This window comes from Leishmania donovani, chromosome 26, assembly GCF_000227135.1.
Source record: "Leishmania donovani BPK282A1 complete genome, chromosome 26".
In the NCBI taxonomy this organism is placed as follows: domain Eukaryota; phylum Euglenozoa; class Kinetoplastea; order Trypanosomatida; family Trypanosomatidae; genus Leishmania; species Leishmania donovani.
In genome coordinates, this window is record NC_018253.1 from 850,410 (window position 1) to 872,937 (window position 22,528).

At 60.7% G+C, this 22,528-nt stretch overlaps 6 protein-coding genes across 6 annotated transcripts; all 6 read left to right on the top strand.

Annotated features, from left to right (window-relative positions):
* Positions 1-3,449: 3,449 nt before the first annotated feature.
* LDBPK_262190 (hypothetical protein, conserved) lies at positions 3,450-8,144 on the top strand (the record flags this gene model as incomplete). The annotated part of the gene is made up of 1 exon (XM_003861756.1): positions 3,450-8,144. One exon carries the CDS (start codon positions 3,450-3,452, stop codon positions 8,142-8,144), a length of 4,695 nt encoding a protein of 1,564 aa, XP_003861804.1.
* Positions 8,145-8,857: 713 nt separating this feature from the next.
* LDBPK_262200 (hypothetical protein, conserved) lies at positions 8,858-10,072 on the top strand (the record flags this gene model as incomplete). The annotated part of the gene is made up of 1 exon (XM_003861757.1): positions 8,858-10,072. The coding sequence occupies one exon, from the start codon at positions 8,858-8,860 to the stop codon at positions 10,070-10,072; it is 1,215 nt and encodes a 404-aa protein (XP_003861805.1).
* Positions 10,073-12,819: 2,747 nt separating this feature from the next.
* LDBPK_262210 (hypothetical protein, conserved) lies at positions 12,820-14,415 on the top strand (the record flags this gene model as incomplete). Its single annotated transcript, XM_003861758.1, has 1 exon — positions 12,820-14,415. One exon carries the CDS (start codon positions 12,820-12,822, stop codon positions 14,413-14,415), a length of 1,596 nt encoding a protein of 531 aa, XP_003861806.1.
* Positions 14,416-15,960: 1,545 nt separating this feature from the next.
* On the top strand, positions 15,961-18,621 carry LDBPK_262220 (hypothetical protein, conserved; the record flags this gene model as incomplete). Its single annotated transcript, XM_003861759.1, has 1 exon — positions 15,961-18,621. The coding sequence occupies one exon, from the start codon at positions 15,961-15,963 to the stop codon at positions 18,619-18,621; it is 2,661 nt and encodes an 886-aa protein (XP_003861807.1).
* A 761-nt stretch (positions 18,622-19,382) lies between these two features.
* Positions 19,383-19,634, top strand: LDBPK_262230 (ribosomal protein L38, putative; the record flags this gene model as incomplete). The annotated part of the gene is made up of 1 exon (XM_003861760.1): positions 19,383-19,634. The coding sequence occupies one exon, from the start codon at positions 19,383-19,385 to the stop codon at positions 19,632-19,634; it is 252 nt and encodes an 83-aa protein (XP_003861808.1).
* Positions 19,635-20,660: 1,026 nt separating this feature from the next.
* On the top strand, positions 20,661-22,010 carry LDBPK_262240 (GDP-mannose 4,6 dehydratase, putative; the record flags this gene model as incomplete). Its single annotated transcript, XM_003861761.1, has 1 exon — positions 20,661-22,010. One exon carries the CDS (start codon positions 20,661-20,663, stop codon positions 22,008-22,010), a length of 1,350 nt encoding a protein of 449 aa, XP_003861809.1.
* Positions 22,011-22,528: the final 518 nt, after the last annotated feature.

The following is a 22,528-nucleotide window of genomic DNA, read 5'->3' on the forward strand; positions in this document are numbered from 1 at the left end:
GCGCTGCCGCTCCGCAGGAGGCGTACGAGGAGCTGGATTTCAGTGGTGTTTTGTTTGCTGGGCGCGGTGTGCAGATTCGGTATGATTGTGGTGTGGTGAGGATCCCCGATTCGGATGGGATTGAGGGAAGCGGACGGAATCTCGACGATGCAGATGTGAGACGGGGCTACCGCTGCGGGGCGCCGGAGGCGAGGTGGGATGCTTGCGGCAATGTTGCGGACGTGTGTGCTTGGTTTCGGGATTTAACGGTTGATCCGGGCACGGAGGAGAGTGGCGTAGGGGAGGTTTTCACGGAGGCTTGCGGATTGCGGCGTGCAGTGGTTACGTGTATTGAGCACCTGTTGAGGGGTCCCAACTGGCGTGAGCACTTGGTGTCGTGTGCTGCAAGGATACGCGAGCTGGTGATTGCGGATGTGAGCGCTATGCTGGATTGTTCTGCGGCATGTGTTCGCAATGTTCGGCTTTACGCCGCTGGTGCTGCAGCAGCTGGTGCTGAGGCGGCTGCACTTGGCAGAATGGAGGATGACATACTGCGCATTGAACTGGACGTTATTCAAGAGGCCACAGTGGCACTGCACCCGCTAGGCGGGGTGCAGTTCCTGCTAGATGGCTGCAGTTTTCCTTATCTTCAACAATGGCGGCGTAGTCGCGACGAGTTGAAGTGCATGGGTGGGGGTGTGGCGCACGGGGCGCTTTCTTCGCTTTCGAAAGTGGCGGCGCTATCCACCAACGTGGAAGGCGACGAGAGGAGTGGCGGGGCGCAGGGGGTTGAGCTGCAGCTGTGGGCGTACGCCACCAAGGGTGCGGCGGCAAGATCCAGGGGGCGTTCTGTTGTGAAACGACTCCCATTGCCATTAGCGCGTGTGGTTTACCGGCCGGAGCGGCGAAACTGTAGCGAGAGCAGCCTTGGCTCACTCACCCATGTAGAGCAGCAGACGGCTCTTTCTGATCCCACATACGGTGCCTCATCATGCAGGTTGGTGGAATCGGCCCTGCGGCGGGAGGTCCACACGTGCAAACTCCCTGCGTCCGGGCAAGCCCCACCAGGACCATTGCCGACACAGCCGGTGCGATCGATGCCTTTGCAGATGGCGACACCGTCCGGTATTGAGGAAATCATAAAGCAGGAGAAGGAGAAGGCGTGCAACTTGACAGCCATCCGTCCCGTTGCTACCCTGCTTACAGTGCCTGCAGAGACACTCGCGATGACGTCGCAGCCCACTGAGATGGCGGGCTTGCCGAAGGAGGAAGCGCACAAGGCAAGCCCAAGGGGCTTTTTTTCTTGGAAGCGTAAGTACACGTGAAGCCCGCCTACCTGCCCCTCCTCAGTTTTCGATGTTGTTTGTACGTCTGCATCGTCATGTTGGATCGGACGGTGTGCAGAGGCGCTGAAAGAGGCAGAGGTGAAGAGAGCATAGCGTTGCACTGCTGCTGAAACACTGCCAGAGAAGTGATTGCTGTGCGTGGCTTGTGATTGAGCGCGTGATATGGATAAAGACTGTGTGTGTGTAGACATTACTCACCAGTCTCTTCTCCCCTCCCCATTCCATGAGCTCCCACCTTTCTCATTCCATATCCCTTCGTGGCCCAGCGGCGATCGCTCTTGCGTTTCTTAAGGGTGTTTCGACATGCTCCGACTCTCTATCTCTTCTCTATCCGTGTGTGCATGTGGTGGCTCGCTTCTTTTCGTATATATATATATATATTTGTCATCAACGCACAAAATAGAGGAAGGGCGTGCGTGCGCTTGCACCTGTGCACGAGTGTGGGTAAGGGCGCTTGCCTCGCCCACACCGACCATCGCCACCCCACCCCCTCTCTCCTTCCTTGTATTTTTTTTTACTTATCCCTTCTGTCTGTCGGTTTCTGTGTGTCCGCCTTGTTGTGCACCACTGTGGCTGACACACACGCTTCTCTTTTTTCACCATACTCATGCATGCGCCCGCGTATATGCGTGTATGTGCGTGGGAAGGCTTGTATGAAGCGAAAACCTTCCCACATATTCCCCTCCCCCTTCCGCTGTCTCTCTCTTCACCTGTCCTACGGCATGGCGTCGTTCTTTTTTTTGTTTACTTTCTGTTGCTTCGTATGTTTGTGGATATGTGTGGGTGCCGCGTATGACGCCCCCTCTTTCCTCCCCTCCGAAAACACCCACCCACCCACCCACCCACCCACACACCCACACACACACAGCCCACCTCTCCTCCATGCCAGCTTGGATTACATCGTGTGCGTGTGTTTTGTGTGAGTGATTTAATGTATCGTCTATGTACAGCTGAGCCCCCCCTCCCCCCATCCCTGCCCGTCTCTTTCTCTTGAGAGATACATGCATATATGCATTCACATACATATACGTACACGCAGGCATAGAAGAAAGCCCAAGAGGTACAGGAGAGGGACTAGAGGCTGGACGGCCACCCCCTTCTCCTCTCCTCTGCGTATGCCTGTATATGCCTGTGCGCGCGTGTATCTTTCTGTGTCGACCTCTGTCGACACTCCCCACATGTACCGATGTTTATATATGAGTATTGGTTTGATGGTGTTGGCGCGTTCGACGGTGGTGAGGTATTGGATGCTCCCCTCTCTCTCCCGCACGCCGTGCAACGTTGATGATCATCTTTCCAAACACACAAGTCATACACGCACACACTGAAGGGCTAAAGTCTCTCTCCCTGGCGGAGAAGGCATGCGGCCGCGTCGAAGCTGCCTTATTCGCTCGGGCAGCGCCTCAACCCTTTACCTACAGGTGTCTGGGCAAGCAAGAGCGAGTGCGGCCGTGGCGTCACCAGCTGGCTTTTGCACACGTACTCGATAGCTGTTCAGTGGGACGGCAATTTCCTCCTCTCTCTCGCTCTGACGCCCTGTACGCTGCGTGCGTACGCACACATACATCGCCACTCCCCCCTCCCCCACTCACCTCGTCTTGAATGCCTTTTCATTCTTTCCCGGCTTATGACCTGTCCTTCGCCTTGTGCCATGTGCGATGTGCTCGCGGCAGCGGCAGCGGCAGCAGCGGTTAGAGAGAAGGGAGAAGAGAGAAGAGACTCATCCTTTCGCGTGCGTTGCGCGCATGTGTGCATGTGTGTCCACGAGTCCGTCTGTCTTTGCCTTCTCTTTCAGTAGCGTACTATTCTCTCTCTCTCGATTTCGTGTGATAGCCCTCTTCAGCGCCTAACGCCCGCACGCACAGAGGCACGCCGGGTGTCGTGCAGCTGCACCGAAGCTCACCTCGTTGCGCTGCGGCGTACACCTCACTCTTCCCCCTCCCTCCTGTGCCTCCTCTGACCCGCTGCTTCTTGCCAAACGCCTCGTTGCCGTCCACTGCTGCCTGCCGCTGCTCGTAGAGACGCGCTCCAGTCCGGCCAAAGCAGCAGAGGGGAGCTGTGCGGTGACGGGAGCGGTGAGCGGACACACACACACACACAGACGAAGGCATCGCCAGGCGTGCTATGTGCATTATGCGGTCTCGTCGACAGACCGTCTCGGACACGGTCGGCACGCTCAGCATGGATCCATGGAATGATGACCGAGTGCGTGACTTTGTTGCCATCAACACGATTCAGCGGCTGCGCGCGTACCACTTGCCGACCAGCGCGCCGATGCCCGTGATCGATGAGGTGAACACGGCGCGTGCGCTGAACCTCATACTGCTGCCGAGGGCCGATCCCGACTACCGACCCTGCCTCGGCGAGCAGCCTCCGTCGCGCACACAGCTGCGTGCACGGCGGCGCGCGACGGTGAGACAGGAGAGGCCAGAGGGTCGCCAAAGGCATCAGGAGGGTTCAGGTCGAGGTGAGCAAGGCGGCTGCTCGCCAGAGTCCCCTTCGACCACTGTGTCGACCTCCTCCAGCTCCGACGATGGCAGCAACGTCGACGACGATACAGCCACAGAGCACGGCGCCACCGTATCAATGCCGAACTCCTCATTTTCTACGGACATCGCAACTCCCACTAAGCAAGCAAAGCCGCGCTCCCCGGTTGCTTCCGGTGCCGCCGCCGCTGCAGCCCTGTCCAGGCAGTGCGCCATCGACCGCGCGCGCTCCCTTTTCTTTGGCGCGTTGTCGTTCACCTCCTCGACCTCGCCGCGACGGCTGGTGAACTCGCCCCACGTTCCGCTGACGCCGTCGATAGCGTCCACGACGACTATTGCAGGTCGGCCATCTATGCATGTTCCCCGCTCTCCCAAAGAAGCGTCTCTCAGCACGACAGCCAGTCCTCTTTCGTCAGACGCGAGGGCGGCCCAGCGCCGAGCTGGAAGGGAAGTAGCTGCGGCGGCTACGGAAGAGGGCTCGGTGACGGCTATGCCGCCTGCCCCTCTTGCACTGTCGGCCACCAGGTCACTTGGCATGGAGCTGGACGCGCATATCGAGGCAAACAGCACTCCACTGCGCCCGCCGCCGCCAATGCAGTATGTCGGTGTTTCTGCTGAAGCGCAGACACCCGCCTCTGCGGAGGCGAATGCAAGCGAATCGGACGTGTCGCCGAGCAGCTCCGCCGTGGTTGCGTCCCATGAGGCATCTAAGTCGGAAGTCGATGCGCTGTGCGAGAGCACTTCTACCAAGACGACTGCGATGACTACTCCTTCGGCCACAGAGCAGCCGCGAGCTCCTCTGGGAGCGGCACCGGATGCTGTTCGACCACCTTCTCCAAGACTGATGGGAGCCGAAGGGGGCAGGACCACAACTCCGCCCACTAGTCACGGTGACCCCCGCAGCAGCAGCAGCTCCACGGATATTATGCATACATGCGACGTCTGCGACGCCATCATCCAGTACTATCAATCAATGTTGACGAGAGGTGTCGTGCTCGACCGCTACAACCACAAGGATCTCGCCTTTGTGTGGTGGGTTCTGGGACGAAACATGGACGTCGCCGCCCTCGAAAATCGCGGCCCGATGCGGCGCGAGGCACTCATGATCACCCTGCGAAACTTCTACTACACGCTGCTGACGGCAGAGGAGGCGAGAGCGAAGGAAGCGGCGAGTGAGGCGGAGAAGAGCCACGCCGAGAAAACGGAGCTAGCGGGAACCGGTGTCCCCGCTGCATCAGCAGCTCCCGGCGGCCAAACGACTTTGTCACGGTCGGCTGACGCAACGGCTACTGGAGACCAGCAAGACGAGGCCGAGGACACGGAGGAGCACTCGAGGCGTACGAGCGGCAAGGCCGCCGAAAGCAGTGACATCACCGCAGATGTACTTGCTGATGCATCTGTGCTTAGGCGACCCCCTCGTGCACGCTCTCGCGTCTCCCACACGTCCAGCGCGAGTGCCGCTTCTGCAGCTTCATGTCGACAGAGGGACTCCCTAAGAGCAGCACGGACAACGAGCGGCTCCGCGGCGTTGAAGCGGAGTCGGCTTGATAAGTCCCTCGTATCCTCCGGCAGTGATGACAAGGAGTGCGACGACGAGCATCTTGTCGAAGAGGGCGTCGGCGCCGGCGCTGATGAGCAGGAACGGCTGCCGGTGACGCCGTCGCGAGGGAGGACCAGCGTCCCACCGCTGCAGAAGAAGTCGCCCCACAAAGAGGGCACCACACTGACGGCAAGGCGTCGCGCAGTGGCTGGCTGTGCTCTTGGCAGCAGTAGCAGCGCAACAGGAAAAGGTCTCGCTGCCGCTCTGCTCGGGGAGGATGAGGAGGAGACGGCGACGGATGTCGTAGCTGAAGGTGTTGACGATGCACTTGAGAAGGAGGCTGATACACTTCACTCGCAGACAGAGAGCAGCGTCGTGTCACGTGCTGGTAGCGTGGCGCAGAGCAGCACTGGCGAGATCCGCCGTCATCACCGCCGCGCTGCCGAGCGCAACAAGGCTGTCGAGGAGACGTGGGTCTCTACACGAACCGGAAGGCGTGCTGCGGCCATCAAGGCAGCCGCGCAGTTGGTGCTCCAAGGCACCGCCGATGCCATGGCGCACCGAAAGTCGATTAAAGCGGTGCCCTTCACCAACGCATCTGGAGCGTCGAGGACGGCAGCGGCCAAGACGTTGAAGCAAGAGGCTTCCAGCACCGCCGCGGTGATACCGTCGGCGCCCGCCGGCGGCAGTGCCACATCCAAGCTGCAGCAAAAGAAGCGCACCGGCTCGAAACGGGCACGTAGCCCCAGCCGCGAAACCTCCCCAGGCGAAGGTCATCGAAGCCGCAGCAGTGACAGCGGCGGTGACAGCGACATGGAGCTCACAAAGGCGGAAGCGAAAGGGAGTAACACCGAAGCGCCACGCATGGTGTCACGCGTGAGCGCGAGCAAGAACAAGAGCCGAGCGGCGGTTTTCGCGGAGGCTCCCGCGGTGAAGGCAGAGAGGGTGACGCCGACTGTCCATCCTCCTTCTGGAAAGGCTACCGCCCCTCTCTTCGGCGCCCCTACCACAACTACTCCTGGCAGTGCTGCGGCGGCAGCCACTACCTCGAAGAAAGGCAGGCGCGGTGAGGAGCACCGGGGACGTCCTCGTGGCAGCTTCAAGATACCGCGCGTCGACTCCTCGGCGACGGAGGACCAGGGTAACGGCTTACTCGCGAGTGTCACGCTAAGCAGCCAGAGCCGGCGTGATGGCGGGGGGTGTTCCACCGCCGTCCTCACAGGGACTTCTTCGGAGACAGCTGCTCCTCACCAGCGCTCCGCTGCGGTGAGCGTGACTGTGGCCCCTCCATCCTTTTCTGCGCCGTCGAAGACTAGCGAGGATGCGGCCCCGCTCGAGCTCCCTGTGTACGAGATGCCGCTGCGCCTGACAGCGCACCAGCGCGCCGTGCGCTCGCGTATTCAGCAACGCATGGGTGTACCTCTGCCGGCACCGCCACCACGTAGTTCCGCTGGCTCAATCTCCCAGGACTCCGGCATCGACGCACAGTGGGCCACGGTGTACTCATCCTACACCTTCCTCCTCTCCTCCTTTAGAACGGCAGCATGGACGCGAATCAGTCAGGACGGCGGCGGCCATGAGCGGCGGGCGATCACCGCCCCCGTGCTCTGGTACGGCCAGGCCATATCACCTGTCGTGGGAGGTGAGTCGACATCCACCAGCAGTAGTGGTGCCGACCACAGCAGACAAGCAAGAGAAAAGGCATTGGCGGCGGCGCTTAGCGAGGACGCCCTGGTGAACAGCGGCGCACCCTCCGGTGCCGCTGCCATCGCCACAGCGGCTGGCGCCCTTACGCGGCAGCGTGGTCGAAAACGCAGGATCGAGGGCGGCGTTGATCCGAGCTTGCGTGGTAACGTTCTCAGGCATGACCAGGTCGCCCTGGAGCGACTGGTGAAAGAGCGATTAGCGCAGGTCGCAGAGCGGAGGCAGGCTGCCGTGCCGCATATCGTTGGAAGCGATCAAGGAAAGTGTCGCGCTTCAGGCTCAGGCACTGCTCAGGTGAAACAGGAACCGCGCAGCGGCAGCGAGGAAGCAGAAAAGCAGGACGACGAGGTGCATGTGTTGAGGGCGAAGCCTGCTGTCGGCTTACCAGTGTCGCCCACTTGCGCTTCTCCCGTTGTAGCAGCTACGACACCATTGGACCCGGCGAGGAGGGCAGAAGAAGGCGCAGATGCCACGGCAGAGGAGGCGATTGCGCCTGAGCAGCGCCGGGACAACTCAGCGCAGCGCGCGCTGTTGCCACAGGCGTCCGCCTTTGGTGACCTGCCGTATGCTCAGCAGTGTCTTCTAGTGTGGTCCGCCGCAGGGTTGCTGGAGCGGCACATACATCGGCGCCAGATGGAAGATGCTCGACGCGAGCGCCTCCTGGCGCGGTGCGGCCGCATGGCTACTCGACGGATGGCTGCCCGTGTCGCTGCCGTCATCCAGGGTGGAATTGCAGACGGTAATGCATGCGACAATGCCGAGGATGCCGCCGCGCAACTGGCCGGCGAGCTCCGAGGAGGTGACGAGGACCGCGATAGCGGTGCGAGCGGAGAGGACAGCGATGCGCCCGAGGAGAGGACACGCAGCGGCACCCTTGGGCGGACGAGCGGGACGTCACGCAAGGCCGATGTCGAGGAGCACATCGACCGCCTTGAGCACTTGAGCGATCAATCTGCATCTTCGCGTTCCCCCTCTGCCGTCTCGTCGTCCGCGTCCTCGGAGGAGCGCTTCCACAAGGTCATGCGCCCGCTACCGCGCCGCGCTTATGACTACTGGGCCGCCTATCGTCGCGCCGGTGACAGTGGGTGACAGACACACACGCCGGCACGGCGCGCGTGCATGTGTGGGCATCGGTGTTCCTCCTCTCTGCGTCGATATCAGCAGCGGAAGACAACGGCGATGACAGGAAAACGTTTGCCACAGGGATGGGGCGAAAAGACGGGAAGCGGAGGAGAGAGTTCACCAGGTACGACCCAAGATGGTGTACTGTGGGGCTGTCAGAGTTGTAGCTTGAGGACTGTGTATGTGTGTGTGTGTGTCTGCGCGCCGCAGCATACAGACCCCTTCATTATCAGCCCGCACACACATCTTCATGCAGACGAGCATATTTGCTCTTCTGGTCTGTTGTTTGAACCCTTCCCTCTCGCCTCACTCCCCCCCCTCCCAAATCCTGCTCTTGCTCGGACCCACTCAGCTGCCCCCCCTCGCCCTCCTCCTTCCTTACCTTCATGCAGAGACTCACCACCCACACCCACACACACACACACAGAAACGCACAATCGTTAAGGAATACGGCCAGCACGGCAGCCATCGTGGACCCCTCTCGCTTTTCTTAGCCCACACACATACAGCAATCCTACCCTAACGACGCACACCCATCCTTCCGGTTCCAAATAGGGCTCCGTCTCATCTCTCAGGTTGCGGGACTCCCCCTCGTACCCCCCCCTCCTTCCCTCCCTCCGTTGCGCTCGTCTCTATCAGTGTGTGTGTGCTGCTGCGGTCGCGACATCACGCTGGAATGAATGCTACACTTTCTGACTGGTGTGTACAACAGCCTCTTTAGCACCCCCGAGTACAATGTCCTGATTGTCGGCCGCGAGTGCGCAGGCAAGTCGACGCTGCTGGAGCAACTCAAGTTCCTCTACACCCCAGCCGTACAGCAGCAGCAGCAGGCGTCTTTGTTGGCGGACCGCTCCAGCAGCAGCGCAGGTGAGAAGGCGATTACCTTGACAACAAACATAGTGACTGAAGCCCCCACGACGCCACCACCGCAACAAAGGCCGCGTAGACATCCACTGCCGCCCGGCACTCCACTTCCTGCCACAGCAACGCAACTGGCACAGAAGCGCATCCGTCCGACAGTGGGCCTCAACTACGCTGTGGTGCAGCACCGCTTCAGCCCCCCCGTTTCGGCTGTCACGCTGGTGAAAAAGTCGCAGTTGCCATTGCAGGCCGTCGCCTCCCTGCCGTCGCTACCGCAGGATCTGCTGTACGAGCAACGCGCACGCCAACAGGAGGTCATGGCCAACGCGCCGAGTGATGTCGTCACACGTGTGGTGCTGCGAGACCTCGGTGGCCAAGCCGCGTTGCGCGACCTATGGGAGAAGTACTACCCGCGAAGTCAAGGAATCGTGTACGTTATCGACAGTACACTGCCTTTTCGCATTTCGTCTGCGTCGCCGTCATCGCCGCCATCCGCCACAGAAAAGCCGCCACGCGATCACTTTACCAAGCAGGAGCTGAAGGAAGTTTACAAGCAGGACCGCGATCTGCTCGCGCGACTCCTCCAGCACCCCCTGCTGCACGGCGTGCCGGTTCTGATCCTCAGCAACAAGACGGACGAGGTTACCCACATACCCCTCATGACCTTGCAAGAGGCGCTGCAGTTGGCGGAGCTGGCAGCCGATCCGACCTTTTACATGCTGCAGAACAGCAGCGACGGCCACAAAGCAGGCGAGGAGCTGGAGAGTCAACAGAGGCTGCATGACAACGGCAATGGTGGCAGCGGTCCTTCGCAACTTCCTGGTGCCGCTGCATCCCCGATCGGTGCGCCACTCTCACGTCTCTGCACCCGCTCAGAGGAGGTGCAGCTGCGTGTGGGAGGGAGCGGCTTCGGCGAAATTTCCATGCGAGTGGTGGAGGTGAGTGCGCTCGACGGAGTGGGGGTGGCGGGGGCCATGGACTGGTTGGTGGCACAGTTGCTGCACCATGCACGAGACGTGGATAGCAGTGCCTGACTGGCTCAGTCACGCTCGTCGCGAAGAGAAGGTGCACTGTAAGTGACGGCGTCGGGGAGATGAATGAAGGCCAGCGGCAGGTGCTGTCGCGGCTCTAGTGGCGCGTGTGTGGATGCGTGGCAGTGTCCTCCCTCTCTACTTCCCGCGCCCCTTCTCTCCTCTGCAGATGCATGCAGGCCCCGCTTTTCCGAACTCTCTTACTGGTGCCTTCTTCCTTCTCATTGTGTTACCGCGTCGCCCCCTCGTTTTGATGGGCACTCGAAAGGGGACATACACACCATCAACAACATTGACAACGGGGGTGGGGAAGGGAGGCGAATGCACGCATCTACTCGCACGTGGGCTTGCGCGTGCCTGTGCCGCTCCTGCGTGCCACCAAAGCCGAATCTTTGGTCGTAGTTGAAGGGCGTTAGGGAGGGAAGGGCAGGGGAGAAGGTGTGTGTGTGCGTATGTGTGCACAGCATCAACTAGGTCCTCTTTTCTTCTTGGTTGCTGTTGTTGATATTGTTTCATGTGTCACTTCCCCGCCCCTCTCCCTCCCTCCTCCTCCCACTCCCTTGGGCTGCCGAGGTCATGTTTATTTTATATGTGTTTTCGAATCCCTGCCGACGTCCCGAACTCTCGCCAGGTGCCCATGGCTGACAGCAACGGGGAGGAGGCATCTCTCTCCCTCTCTTCATCGGACCCTCTTCTCTGAAAAGCGTACTGGAAGGCTGTGAGAGCGAAACACGGAAACGGGGGGGGAGGGGAGGAGAGAACTGCTGCACGGACGCCGCGCACCTCCTCAACCTTTCTCCCTGCTCGAATCTCTCACGCCCCTGTCTTCTTCCACTTCCTCTGACCCCCCGCCCCTAACTTCCCTCTCCCCCTCCTCCCTCTCTCCGACGGACCTTCCACCCTACACCGTCCCCCCTCCTGCACCCTACTTTCCTCCACCACATACACGCATGCACGCACACCGTAGCGTCGCGGCAAAAGTATCACCCCCAACTTATTGGAGGAGAAGCACGTCGCTGTCGTGGTGACACAGAGTTGCAGGTGGAGTACACGAAGGATAGCGTAGTTGTGGCCCTTCCTTGCCAACCACAGCCCCCACCCTCCATCTCCCATTTGTTTGCGTAAGGTAGCACACAGGAGGGCATGGGCAACTGCGGATGCAGTGTCACATGCACGAACTCGCGGCTACCTCTCTCCATTTCCCTCTGAGTGTGTTTCTCATTCTGGGTGGACAGCCTCGCGGCACCTTCTGGCAAGCCTGCATACGAACACAGCGCCCGCAGCCCGACAGCAGCGATGCTCGATCCAAAGAAAATATCTGCCGCTGTGCTGGGCTACGCGCCCCAGTTCGTGCTGACACGCTTCTCGTCAGTAATCATGGGCATCATTATCGCATACGGAGTGCTGCTCTTCTTCCTCGGGCATCCGCCTTTCTTCCAACGTGTAGGAGAGCTGTCTCTCACGACGACGCTGGGCTACTGGGGTGCGCGTGCTACGCGGTACGGGATTGTGCGAATTGTGCACCTGATTGAAGGCACGACCCCGGAGAGCGCGGCAGCGGCGGCGGCGGCGGCGCCGGAGGGTGCGTCCAGCCCAGGCAGCTCCCGAGGTGCGACGTCATCGCCTAGGTCGCAGTCGGGGGCGGGAAGGTGTAAATCGAAGGGCCTGGACTGAGAAACCTCCTTTCTCTCTTGGCTGCAGTGCTTATTCCCTTCGAGCAGGCTGCATCCCGCCAGTATCGGCGGGCCCTCTAAGCCGGTGCCGCCTTTCCACCGGTGCTCTGAGAGTGCGATCAGAGCGCATCCCTCACGCCAATGCGAGAGGGGAGAGAAGCGAGACGTGTGCGCTGTGGCGGTGCCGTCGGCGTGGCCCGGCGTAGTGCGATGGAGACGATTGCCACCCTTGTGCGTTCGTCCGTTCGAGCGCAGCGGATGTGCGTGTTGTCGTTGTTGCTGGTTCGATTGCCCACTTCGATAATTTTTTTTCGCCACCCACGCATCGTCCTCGTCTTAAGTGCGCAATCGACACCCCCACCTCCCCAACAAAAAAGAGCATGAGCTCTACCCCTCCGATCAGCCTTCCCCCCCTGGAGTGCACGCACATGCTTGTGCTGTCAGTGCGAAGGTGCAGCGACAACTTTCACAGCCACACCAGCTCTATAGGCCTCGTGCTCCGTTACAATCTGATTGATACAAGATGCCGCAAAGTACTTGCTCGATGTGCACACACGAGGACGCGGGCACGAGTGGTTTCTAGTACTGCATCGCGACGCTCTTACGGGTAGTAGCTTGCGGTGCCGCTTTCTTCAGAGGCTTCAGCACACCGCGGCACGCGAGTACTCGTTCATTTCACTCACCTCTTTATCTATGCTTCTCTCTGACTCACCGTCTTGTGTTACGCGCTCCTTCTTCACCGGCCCACCCACTCCGCCACACACACGCGCACGTGCACACAGTCATCAGCATCACCACATACATCTTTGGTGCTTTCTTTTTTTCCTTTTATTCTTACCTTCCTTGCATTCTCCAGAACGGAAACGAGCATCGATCATCAACCTTCACAGCCACGCTACTGCGCACTGGCACGCACGGAGGACTCGCAACAAGATCAACAACACCCGCAAAAGCACAAGGAGGGGCAGGCAGACGCACATACGCCTCCTCCCACCATCTTTTCTCTAGAAGAGCACGCCGCCGGCGCTCAGGAGAACGCACACGCACACGCAGTTGTGGTGACAGCGTCGCTGAAAAATGGCTCAGCAGCATCCACACCGACGCTACGAGGGGTACGCATACCCTACCGAGTTCCAATCCGCGCCGACAGGCAGTCGCGACAGTGGTGGCGGTGCGTACTTCGGCAGAGAGCGGATACCGTCGCCCTCTGCTACCTCACTCTCCGGCGCCACCGGCCTCGTTCGGCGCTCTGTGCAGCACACTGGTGCCGCCGCCGTGGCCACTGCTTCCACCGGTGCCAACGCTGCCAGCTACCAGGGATCGTACGGCTACTTTCACGGGCAAGGTAACAGCATTGACATCACCAGCGGCTACAACAGCGATGCCGGGAGCTCGACGTCAAACCCGCTATACGGAGGCGGCGACAGAAGCGGGTACATAGTCCCGAATACCTCGTCACAGCACCAGGAGGTGGTGGTGGGAACTAGTCGAAGCTCCGCTGGGGCGTCCGGTGCGAACTCTACAGAGCCTTCGCCTGGTGTGTGGGCAGCAGAGCCCGGCGTGAACGGCCTGACCGCGAGCGGCCGTCGGCTCTCAAAGCTTCCGCCGCGACTGCATGAGCCTGGAATTTTCCAGCCCTCCAGCGACGGCAGCGCTGGCTCAATCACGAACAGCACCATCGGCAGCAACTCAGCGCGTCCACCGACTCAGCAAACGTTTCTGCCGTCGGAGCCGTTAATGCAGCCCCTGCCGCTTGCTGCATCACAGCACCGTCGGCATCATTATCAGCAGCAGCCATATGTGGTGTCGATGCCGTCGTCGGCGGCCAGCAACCTGCAGCGGGGGACGGCAAGCGGGGCGGCGCCGCCGGAGGCTGCATTTGTGCAGCACAGCAGCTCGTGCGCGGCGAGCCCTATCAATATGAGTGGCCCGCGCATGCCAGCTGCCTACGATGCTTCGGCCAGTCCGAACATTGCCGGCGGCGCTGTGTTCGGTAGCGGCCGTACGAGTGGGTTTTTGGGTCGCCTCATAGCGCAGGTTCTGCCGGTGGTAGACGACAGTGCCGGAGACCCTGGCAGCGGGATCGGTGCTGGCAGTGCAGCCCCCATCGGTGAGCGTCCCCTGCATCAGCTCCGCTTTGGAAACCCCGCCGACGACCTGCCGTTACTCGAGGAACTCGGTATCTTTCCTCGGCATATATTGGGCAAGGCGCGCGCCGTGCTGAACCCCTTCAAGTCAATAAGCGTCGACGCCGCGAAGGACACCGACCTGGCAGGTCCCGTCCTCTTCGCCCTCTCGTTAGCGGTGCTGCTATCACTGCGTGGCAAAATACAGTTCAGCGCGATCTACGGCCTTTTCATGCTCGGCGTCGGGTTCTTCAAGATGCTCCTGTCACTCATGCAGCCGCGCGGCGGTGTCCCACTACAGTTTGTCGCGAGTACGATCGGCTACGGTCTGCTTCCGACGGTGCTGCTCGCCGCCGTGCGCACCGTTGGCTCGTGGATTATGGGCCTCCGCGGCGTGCTGCCTCTTACGCTGCTGATGGTTGCGTGGTCGTCGTGGTGCGGAACGACGCTCGTGGCGAAGGGGCTAGGGATGGAGGAGCAGCGCTACCTTGTCCTGTACCCGATGCTTCTCTTCTACTCCACCTTCAATGTTGTGGCCGTGTACTAGGCGGCTGTGTGCGTGTCGATGCAAGGCTTGAGTGGAGGGGGAGATAAAGAGGCGGCGCAAGTGCGCTGGTGCTCGCTTTTCTCCTTCCTCTCACAGCGCGCGTCCGGGTGCGTGTGACTGTGCCCCTCAGTGCCTGGCGAGGAGCCAGACGATGTGGTGAATCGACAAATCAGGCTGAGGGAGGGCAGGGCAGCAACGGCGGAGGGTGAAGGGAGACACACCCCGCGGAGATCGCAGACATCACTGGGCTCACAGAGACGACTGCGGCCGCACCACCGTTGTGAACCCTTTCATTTTGTGTGTCTTTCTCCCTCCCTGCTCCTTCCACTGTGTGTATGCGTATGTGTCTGTGTGTATGTCTGTGTATGTGTGTGCTAGCATGTTAAGCAATGGCTTGCGTTCCCTCTACCTCCCTCCCTCCCTCCCTCCCCACACTTTCTATTTACCCGTGACGGAACCCCTCCTTCTCTTCCCTTGCCTCGCCAGGCCACGAGAACGGCCCTTATCAACTGACAGCAGCCAGCCTATCCACGCAACCATTTTTGTGTGCAAGTGTGAATGCGGCATGAGGAGGAGGGGAGTGTGCGGCTGCCGGGGTGGCCGTCGCCGCCTACCATCCCCTATCCCCACCCCTGTCCCTCGCCACCCTTTCTTCCCTAAGCTGCCTCTTTCATCAGGACAGGCCTTGCATTGCGCGACCGTGAGAAGAGGCGCCACTGCAAAGACGCGTGCCGGCACGGAGGATGTCTTCGCCTCACCGCTGTCCCCCCTCCCTCCCCAACTTTTTTCTTCCCGACTGCCCTCCTGTGCCCTCTCCTCCACTCACCCCCTTCCCTGCCTCAAACATCGCGTCATCTCGGACTTCACGCACAAACGAGCCACCTCAGAGACACGGCCAGCCAGCCCCGCTTGCATTCATTTGTCGACGCACACATACACACGTTAACAGCGCCACCGCCATACAGAAGTTGATAGAGTCCATTGCCTCCGGCGACATCTTCGTTGTTGGCGTGCGCTGGGCGATAGGCGAGGCATTACATCTCGTGTGTGTCCGTGCCCTGCGCACTTTGCCTCCGGTTCGGGCCGTCGCCACGTGAAGAAACAGCCGCAACCTTGCACGAGAGGCAAGCACACACACAAACACACGCGCGCGCACACACACACACACACGCAGACATACATACTTATCTCGAATTCCGTTACGGCAACCCCTCTCTCACCCTTTTGTCATAGAATCGTCCCCCGATCGCTGCACCCGTGCCTGTGCATCGTGCGAGGCGAGGCACAGCGCGCTTAGAATCACTTCCTCATTCACCCACATACAGGCACGCCCTCATAGACTGCGCAACCCATACACCCACCCACCCACACACACACACACGCACACCGGCACTTATGCATAGACAACTCCATACACGCACGCCATTTTGCACGTCTCCCTCTTCGTCTTCTCTCGTGTGCTCCCTCGACCATCACACACCTCACCCTACCCCGCATCCCCCCCTCCGCCATCGTTCTCTCGCGAGGACAGCGAATCCATAGCAAATGCCCCGAAGCGCTGTCGCCGCCACACCACGGGTAAGACGAGCAGGTGGAGGCTCTGGCTCGTCCCCGACACAACGTCCCTCTCGCTGCAGCGGCAAGGCCGACAAACACGCCTCCGTGCAAGATGCTGTCTTCCAAGTGGAAACGCTGCTGGAAGAGGCCCCTCATGCCGGCCGTGAGGCGGAATACGAGTCCGTCGTCGCCTTCGTCTCGCGGCGGCTGTCACACGAGACAAACACCTCCCTCTTTGTGTGCGGCGGCTGCGGTTGCGGCAAGACTTCGACCGTGAAACGTGCTCTGCGAGCCATTTCGGCGCGTGCGCTGCCATGCGATGCCAAACCACGCAGTCTCATCAAGCATAGCACTCTCGAAGAGCGCGGCTGGCGAACTTGCGTAGAGGACGGTGATGACGCAGCATCTGTCACGGCCGATGCAACTCGCAGGACTCGAAAAGCACTTCTAGCCACGCCCACCAGTACACCACGCTCCTCTCGGCAGCTGCCGGCCGAGGAAGGCAGAAGCCCCAGTGACGCGAATGGGCTGACGCCGTCGTCCTCGGCCTCCCTGGCTGCTGCGCTGTCGCACACCACGTCGCCAGACACGTCGCGCACCTCCGCATCGTCATTGGCTGCGGCCACTACGACCAGCAGCGCTCGCCTCGCTTTGCACTCACCCGAATCGAGTCGGCCAAGCGACTCCAGTGTCAACTCCACTGCCACCGTTTTGGAAGCTGCCAGTCCGGCGTGCCGTGTCAAGCGCGGTCGCGCGGCGGATGAGTGGGAAGGGAACAGCGTTCATTCAGCCGAACTAGACAGGAAGGCCACAGAAGCCCTCACGCGGGGTGAAAGTGCGTGGCGGCAGGCACAGGGACTGGAGCAGGAGGTGCCACCACGGCCCCAGCCAGAGCCGTACAGTCTTGCCTACTTCAGTATGCGGTACCCTGAGCTGTTCTCGAGTGGCAGCACTCGTGCGACGGCATCGTCCTCTTCGCCGGCCACTTCGCAGTTCCGTCATATTTTTGGCCACTACGTCAACTGCGCCGATGTCAGTGGTCCGCTCTTGGTAGAGGCGGTGTGCGACAGCATCCGGGCAACGTGCAGCCGCACCGACAGCGCCACACAGCTGCTGCTCCAGTGGCTCGCGTCCATTGGCAAGGCTGCGTCTAGTCGCGGCCAGGCTATCAGTGGCGCAGCTGCTGAGTCGCACGCCGTTTCTACCTCTGCAGCCCCGAAGCGGCGTGCGAGCCCGCCGGCGCTGCACGTCGTTGCGCTCGACGAGGTAGAGTACCTACGCGGCGGCGGCGCCAAAATGCTCACCCTACTGGCGGAGCTTGCCTTTCAGCACCCCGCGCAACTTGCCCTGATCTTCATATCAAACCAGCGTGCCTTTGTGCACGTGCCGCAGATGATGCTGGAGCCGTTGCTGTTCCAACCCTACAGCGAGGCCCAGTTGCGGGAGATCGGCGCGAGTACGACGAATGCCGAGCTGCAGCGATGCGAGCAGCTCGTCGGCGCAGACGACCGCACTTCGAGATCCCCCGCGGCGAAGAGCACTGCGGGCGGCGCAAAGGTGCGCAAGACCGCGGCGCGTTCGTCCGCGGCGGACCACAAGCCGCTGCGCGCCTCCGATGTGGACATCAGACCGCGCCTGTACGATTACATCGCACGCAAAGCGCTCCTCGAGTTTTCCGGCGATGTCCGGCAGGTCATCGCCATGTGCCACCGTGTGGTCTCGGCTGCCTGGCGGGAAGTGGCTGAGGCAAGGCTTGAGGCTGCTGCTGCGGATGCTGCGACGGCGGCGACGTCTACACCCCCGGCAATGGCGCGCGACAGCAGAAGCACCGCAGTCGTAAGGAATGCGTCAGTTGCCGACTTTTCCTCGAAGCTGGAGGCTGCTTTTGAGGCGTACAGCGTGGACAAGCGTACAGCCGCTGCAGCACAAGCGTCTACAACGTTCTCAGGTACCCCCCGGTCTTCTTCAGACGCCGCTGGCATAAAGGGCGCCTCCTCGACGCGGTTCAGCGGGGCCGCGGGTGCATCTTGCGCATCGCTGACCGCTGCAGCACAGCTTGCCCCAGCTTCCTCATCTTGGACGCCGTCCTCCGGTGTCATGACGCTGGCCAAGAGCGTCCGTGTCCTACAGAGCAACCAGGTTGAGAGCGACATCGACAAACACGTCGGCACCCTACCGGAGCAGACGCTATACGTCCTCAGCTGCATTGTCGTTCTCACTTTGCGCAAGCGGGAGGAGCGCACCTACGCGTCGACGAGTGTCGGTGGCCGCATCGGCACAACTCGCACGCCGGGAGCGGGTCTCACCGCGGCTCAGCGCGCGGTGCCAACGCTGTCGCTGAAGATGCACGAGGTGCACCAGCTGTACACTCGACTCATGGCGAAGCTGCACTTCCCCGCAATGCGGGCCGACGGCTTTCCTGTGCAGGTGGAGTGCCTCGCCGACTTTGGCGTGCTGACGCGGCCTCAGTTGCGCGGCACCGATCGCGTCTTCTCGCTAAACGGGACATGGACATTGCCGGCGATGCAAGCAGCACTTGTGAAGCGTGGCGAAGCGATCAAGCAAGACCGCACGACGGCTGGCGCTGGGGCGATGATGGAGAACCGTTTCGAAGAGGTGCTGCGCGAGCTGGCAAACCTAGTCAAATAGTTTGGACGCTTTCGCGCTTGTCTGCACGGCAGCGGTGCTGATGGAGGTCAAGGCACGCGTGGTGCGTAAGAGGTGGAGAGAAGGGTGGACGGCAACAAAAAATGAACGCGCGCTCGCCCGCTGGCGGGCAGTGCGCACAAGTGATGGACACCCTGCGAGACGAGGGTGCGTTCTCTCCTGTGTGTATGCACGCTTGTGTTGCTGTCACTGTCTGTGTATGCCTATGCACGTGTGCTGTTGTGCCTCCTCGCCATGATTGTTTCCACAGCTCTACGCCTACCCACACACTCTTTTTCCGTTTCCGTCTTCCTCGCGCCGCCAGGCCTCTATAGAGTTAGCACACACGCACATGCATCTATCCTTCACTCACTCACCGGCACGCGCATATTCGTCTCGTCTCTCTGCGTGCGTGCGTTGGTGGTCCCTGCTAGTGCCCGAGACACCCTTCTTTCCTCCTTTCTCCTCTCGCCTTTCTCTATGGGGAGAGCGAGTGCGATGGTGGAAGAAATATGAGCAGCCGCCCCCTCCCTCACCCCTCTCGCATGTCTTCAAGACTCCAACGGATTGTCTTCTGCTTCGTCATGGTATCTACTCCTCTTCTCCCTCTTCTTCATCCGACACCGCTCCTCGCCTTCCTCGCTCGCCCACACCCCCTCTGGCGATCACGCGCACACCTACTGGCACATCACTTTCCTTTTCTTCGTTAACTATGGACCGCGGCGCAGTCCCCTTCCGTCGTCGACGCCTCCTTATCTTCAACCATGCCGCGTGAGATTAAGACCCTGAAGGAGTTTCTCGCCATCTGCTCCCGCAAGGATGCGCGGTGCGTGAAGGTGAAGCACAACCCCAGCGCCACCAAGTTCAAGGTCCGCTGCAGCCGCTACCTCTACACGCTGGTCGTGAACGACAAGAAGAAGGCCGACAAGATCGAGCGCTCCATCCACCCGTCCGTGAAGAAGATCGCCGTGACTGCCCGCTCGCACGCCAAGACGAACGCCGGCTCCAAGCAGTAAGAGTAATGCTACCCATCCGCGTCGTTGTGCAGACCGCCGTTCTCCTCCCCCCACTCTATCCGTGCGGCTCCGCTCTCTCTCTCCAAAACGGTTGAAAAGGGCATGCGAGTAGGGAGGAGGACGCCAGCCCTCGCGCGACGTGAGAGAGCCCACGGACAAGATACGAGCTGGACAAGCTGATGTGGTGTACCCCTCGAACGCGCGCGCATGCGCCCTATGAGTGTTTGTGTGTGTGTGTGTGATGAGGGGGATGCGCGCTACGCGTGGCGGAAAGCGCGAGCTCACTTTCGTTTCTCCTTATTTTTCGTTTTCTTTCGAAGACATGTGAGCCTCTGGCCACGTACCATCGAGCACATAGACGCGTGTGCCAGAGAAAGGGCGTGGTCATCGCAGACGGCATGGCTGTATCTCGCATCAGCTCTCTCTCTCTCACACAGGTTTTACCTCACCTCTAGTGAGCTCTCAGCCGCTGCTTCCGGCCGTGCCGCTGATGCGGGGACGTAAAGTGGCGGCGAACCGCCTCTGTCTCCCCGCTTTCGTCATTCATTACCTCAGTCGCTCCTCCGGTGGGCGGTGTGTGGGGGAAGGGGGGTCGGGCCGTTGCAAGCACGATAAGACGCGATATCTCAGTTGAATGCCGCATTGCCTCACACAGGGCTCTTCTCTTTATCCCTTCACCTGCGCCCCTCCTCCTCGCCTTCCTCCTCCATCCACATACGCGCGCATAGGAACGCAACCCCGCCCTCCTCCTCCTCCTCCCCTCCATCGCTCTCTCCGGTGTGGAGGTAGCAACTTGGACGAGCACACATTTTCCTCTACACCCATCGGGGCATAAGCCGAGAGAGAGAGAGCCATCTCCAGCAAAAGCGACGCACAGCCAGACGAGGAGACTTTGTCAGCTTGGCTGTCGTACCTCGCTGCTGTTGCTGCTGCTGCCTCATCCAACGTTGTCATCACCATCACTTCATTTCACTCTTACTTTTCCGTCATCAGAGACAGTTGCGAAGGACCTGTTGGAGAGTCGCCATGCCTTTGAACGGTACTGCTGGCGCTGGTGCTCCGTCACCGAGCGCGCATCCGCAGGCTGGTACAGCTTCGTGCACCAGGAGCAGCACCACCGATCTTACTGAGCACCCTGCGGTACCGACAGCTCACAGTGAAGCCCACGCGCGCGGCCTTCTTCAAAGCCTCCCAGGCAACCGTATCCTCGTCACTGGTGGCAGCGGCTTCATCGGTAGCGCCTTCATCCGCCACTTGCTCATGTACGCTCCGGCGTCGGTGCACGTATTTAACCTGGACACGCTCGAGTACTGCGCCGGTGTTGACGCGGTCCTCGGACCCCTCGCTGCGACGAGAGATGATGATCGCGCAGCCGCGGACAGTCGCGCGCCGGCGTCGGAGGGTGCGAACGGCACTGTCGCTTCTTGTTTCTCGTCCTGTGACGTCTCACCAGTATCACGTTACCATTTCATCGCCGGTTCTATCCTGGATGCGACCCGTGTGCTAGAAGCACTGCGCACCCATCATATTGACATTATTGTGCACATGGCCGCACAGACGCACGTCGATCACAGCTTCTCCAGAAGCATACTCTTCACCCAGGTGAATGTTGTGGGCACGCACACGCTACTGGAGTGCGCGCGGCAGTACGGCCAGCTGACGCGCTTCTTATACATGAGCACGGATGAGGTGTACGGTGAAACCCCCGCGACAGCGCAGCCGGCTAACGAGGCGTCGACAGTGCTGTGCCCAACGAACCCGTACGCGGCGACGAAGGCCGCAGCGGAGCACCTCGTTTCCGCCTATTATCACTCATTCAAGCTGCCCATGCTTATCTCCCGCGGCAACAACGTCTTCGGGCCCGGCCAGTATCCTGAGAAGGTGATCCCAAGCTTCATTGTGCATGCGCTGCGCCGGGAGCGGCTGCCGATCCACGGCGATGGCCACCATCAGCGCAGCTTCATCTATGTAGACGACGTGGCCAGAGCACTGTGCACCATTCTCGTGCGCGGCGGTGTCGGTGAAGTCTACAACATCGCCAGCGAGAGGGAGTTCTCTGTGCACGAGGTCGCGCAGCGGGTCGTTGCATGTGCCGCCGGCGACGACCACGACAAGGTGATCGCTGCCTCTCACGCGGACTTCGATGCCTCCTATGTGCGCTACGTAGCGGATCGCGCCTACAATGACGCGCGGTACTGCACCGGAAGCGAGAAGCTGGCGGCGCTGGGCTGGGCGCAGGAGGTCTCGTTCGAAGAGGGGCTGCGCCGTACCGTCGGCTGGTATCGCAGGCATCCTTTGAAGGCTGGCGGGTACTGGAGAGGTGCAGGTGAGGCTGGCGCCACGGCCCCTTGCACCGACCAGCCGTATCTTTTATGAGAAGAGAAAAGACCCTTTTCCTTGTGTGACGCCTTCACCGCCACGCTCCATCCCCTGCATGCCCTTGCTGCCGCCGCACGCGCGTCCCATGGCGTGCGGAGGATGACGGGAGCCGTAGAGGTGAACGAGAAGAGACAGCAGGGGTCATGGCAAGCAGACACACACACACACACACACACACACACGCACACACCATGCACAAGGAGACAAGTAGCGCTTGATGTGTGCGTGTGTGTGCGCGCGAGCTGCACTGTATCCCTCTTCATCTCTACACGAAGGAGGGCATTTCTCGGGTGCCACTGCATACGCAAGACGAGCCAGTAAAGGCACGAAAGTGTAAGTCGTGGTGCGAGGGAAGTGAAGGTGGGGCTGCTGAGCAGCCCCTCCCGCTGCAATCCTCTTCGGTGTCTCGCCTTACGACTACACACACCCACACCGCATATGCACGCTGCTGCACTCATGTCCATTCATCTTCGCTCCTCCATGTCTCTGCCTCTGTGGTGTACCTCGCGGACTTT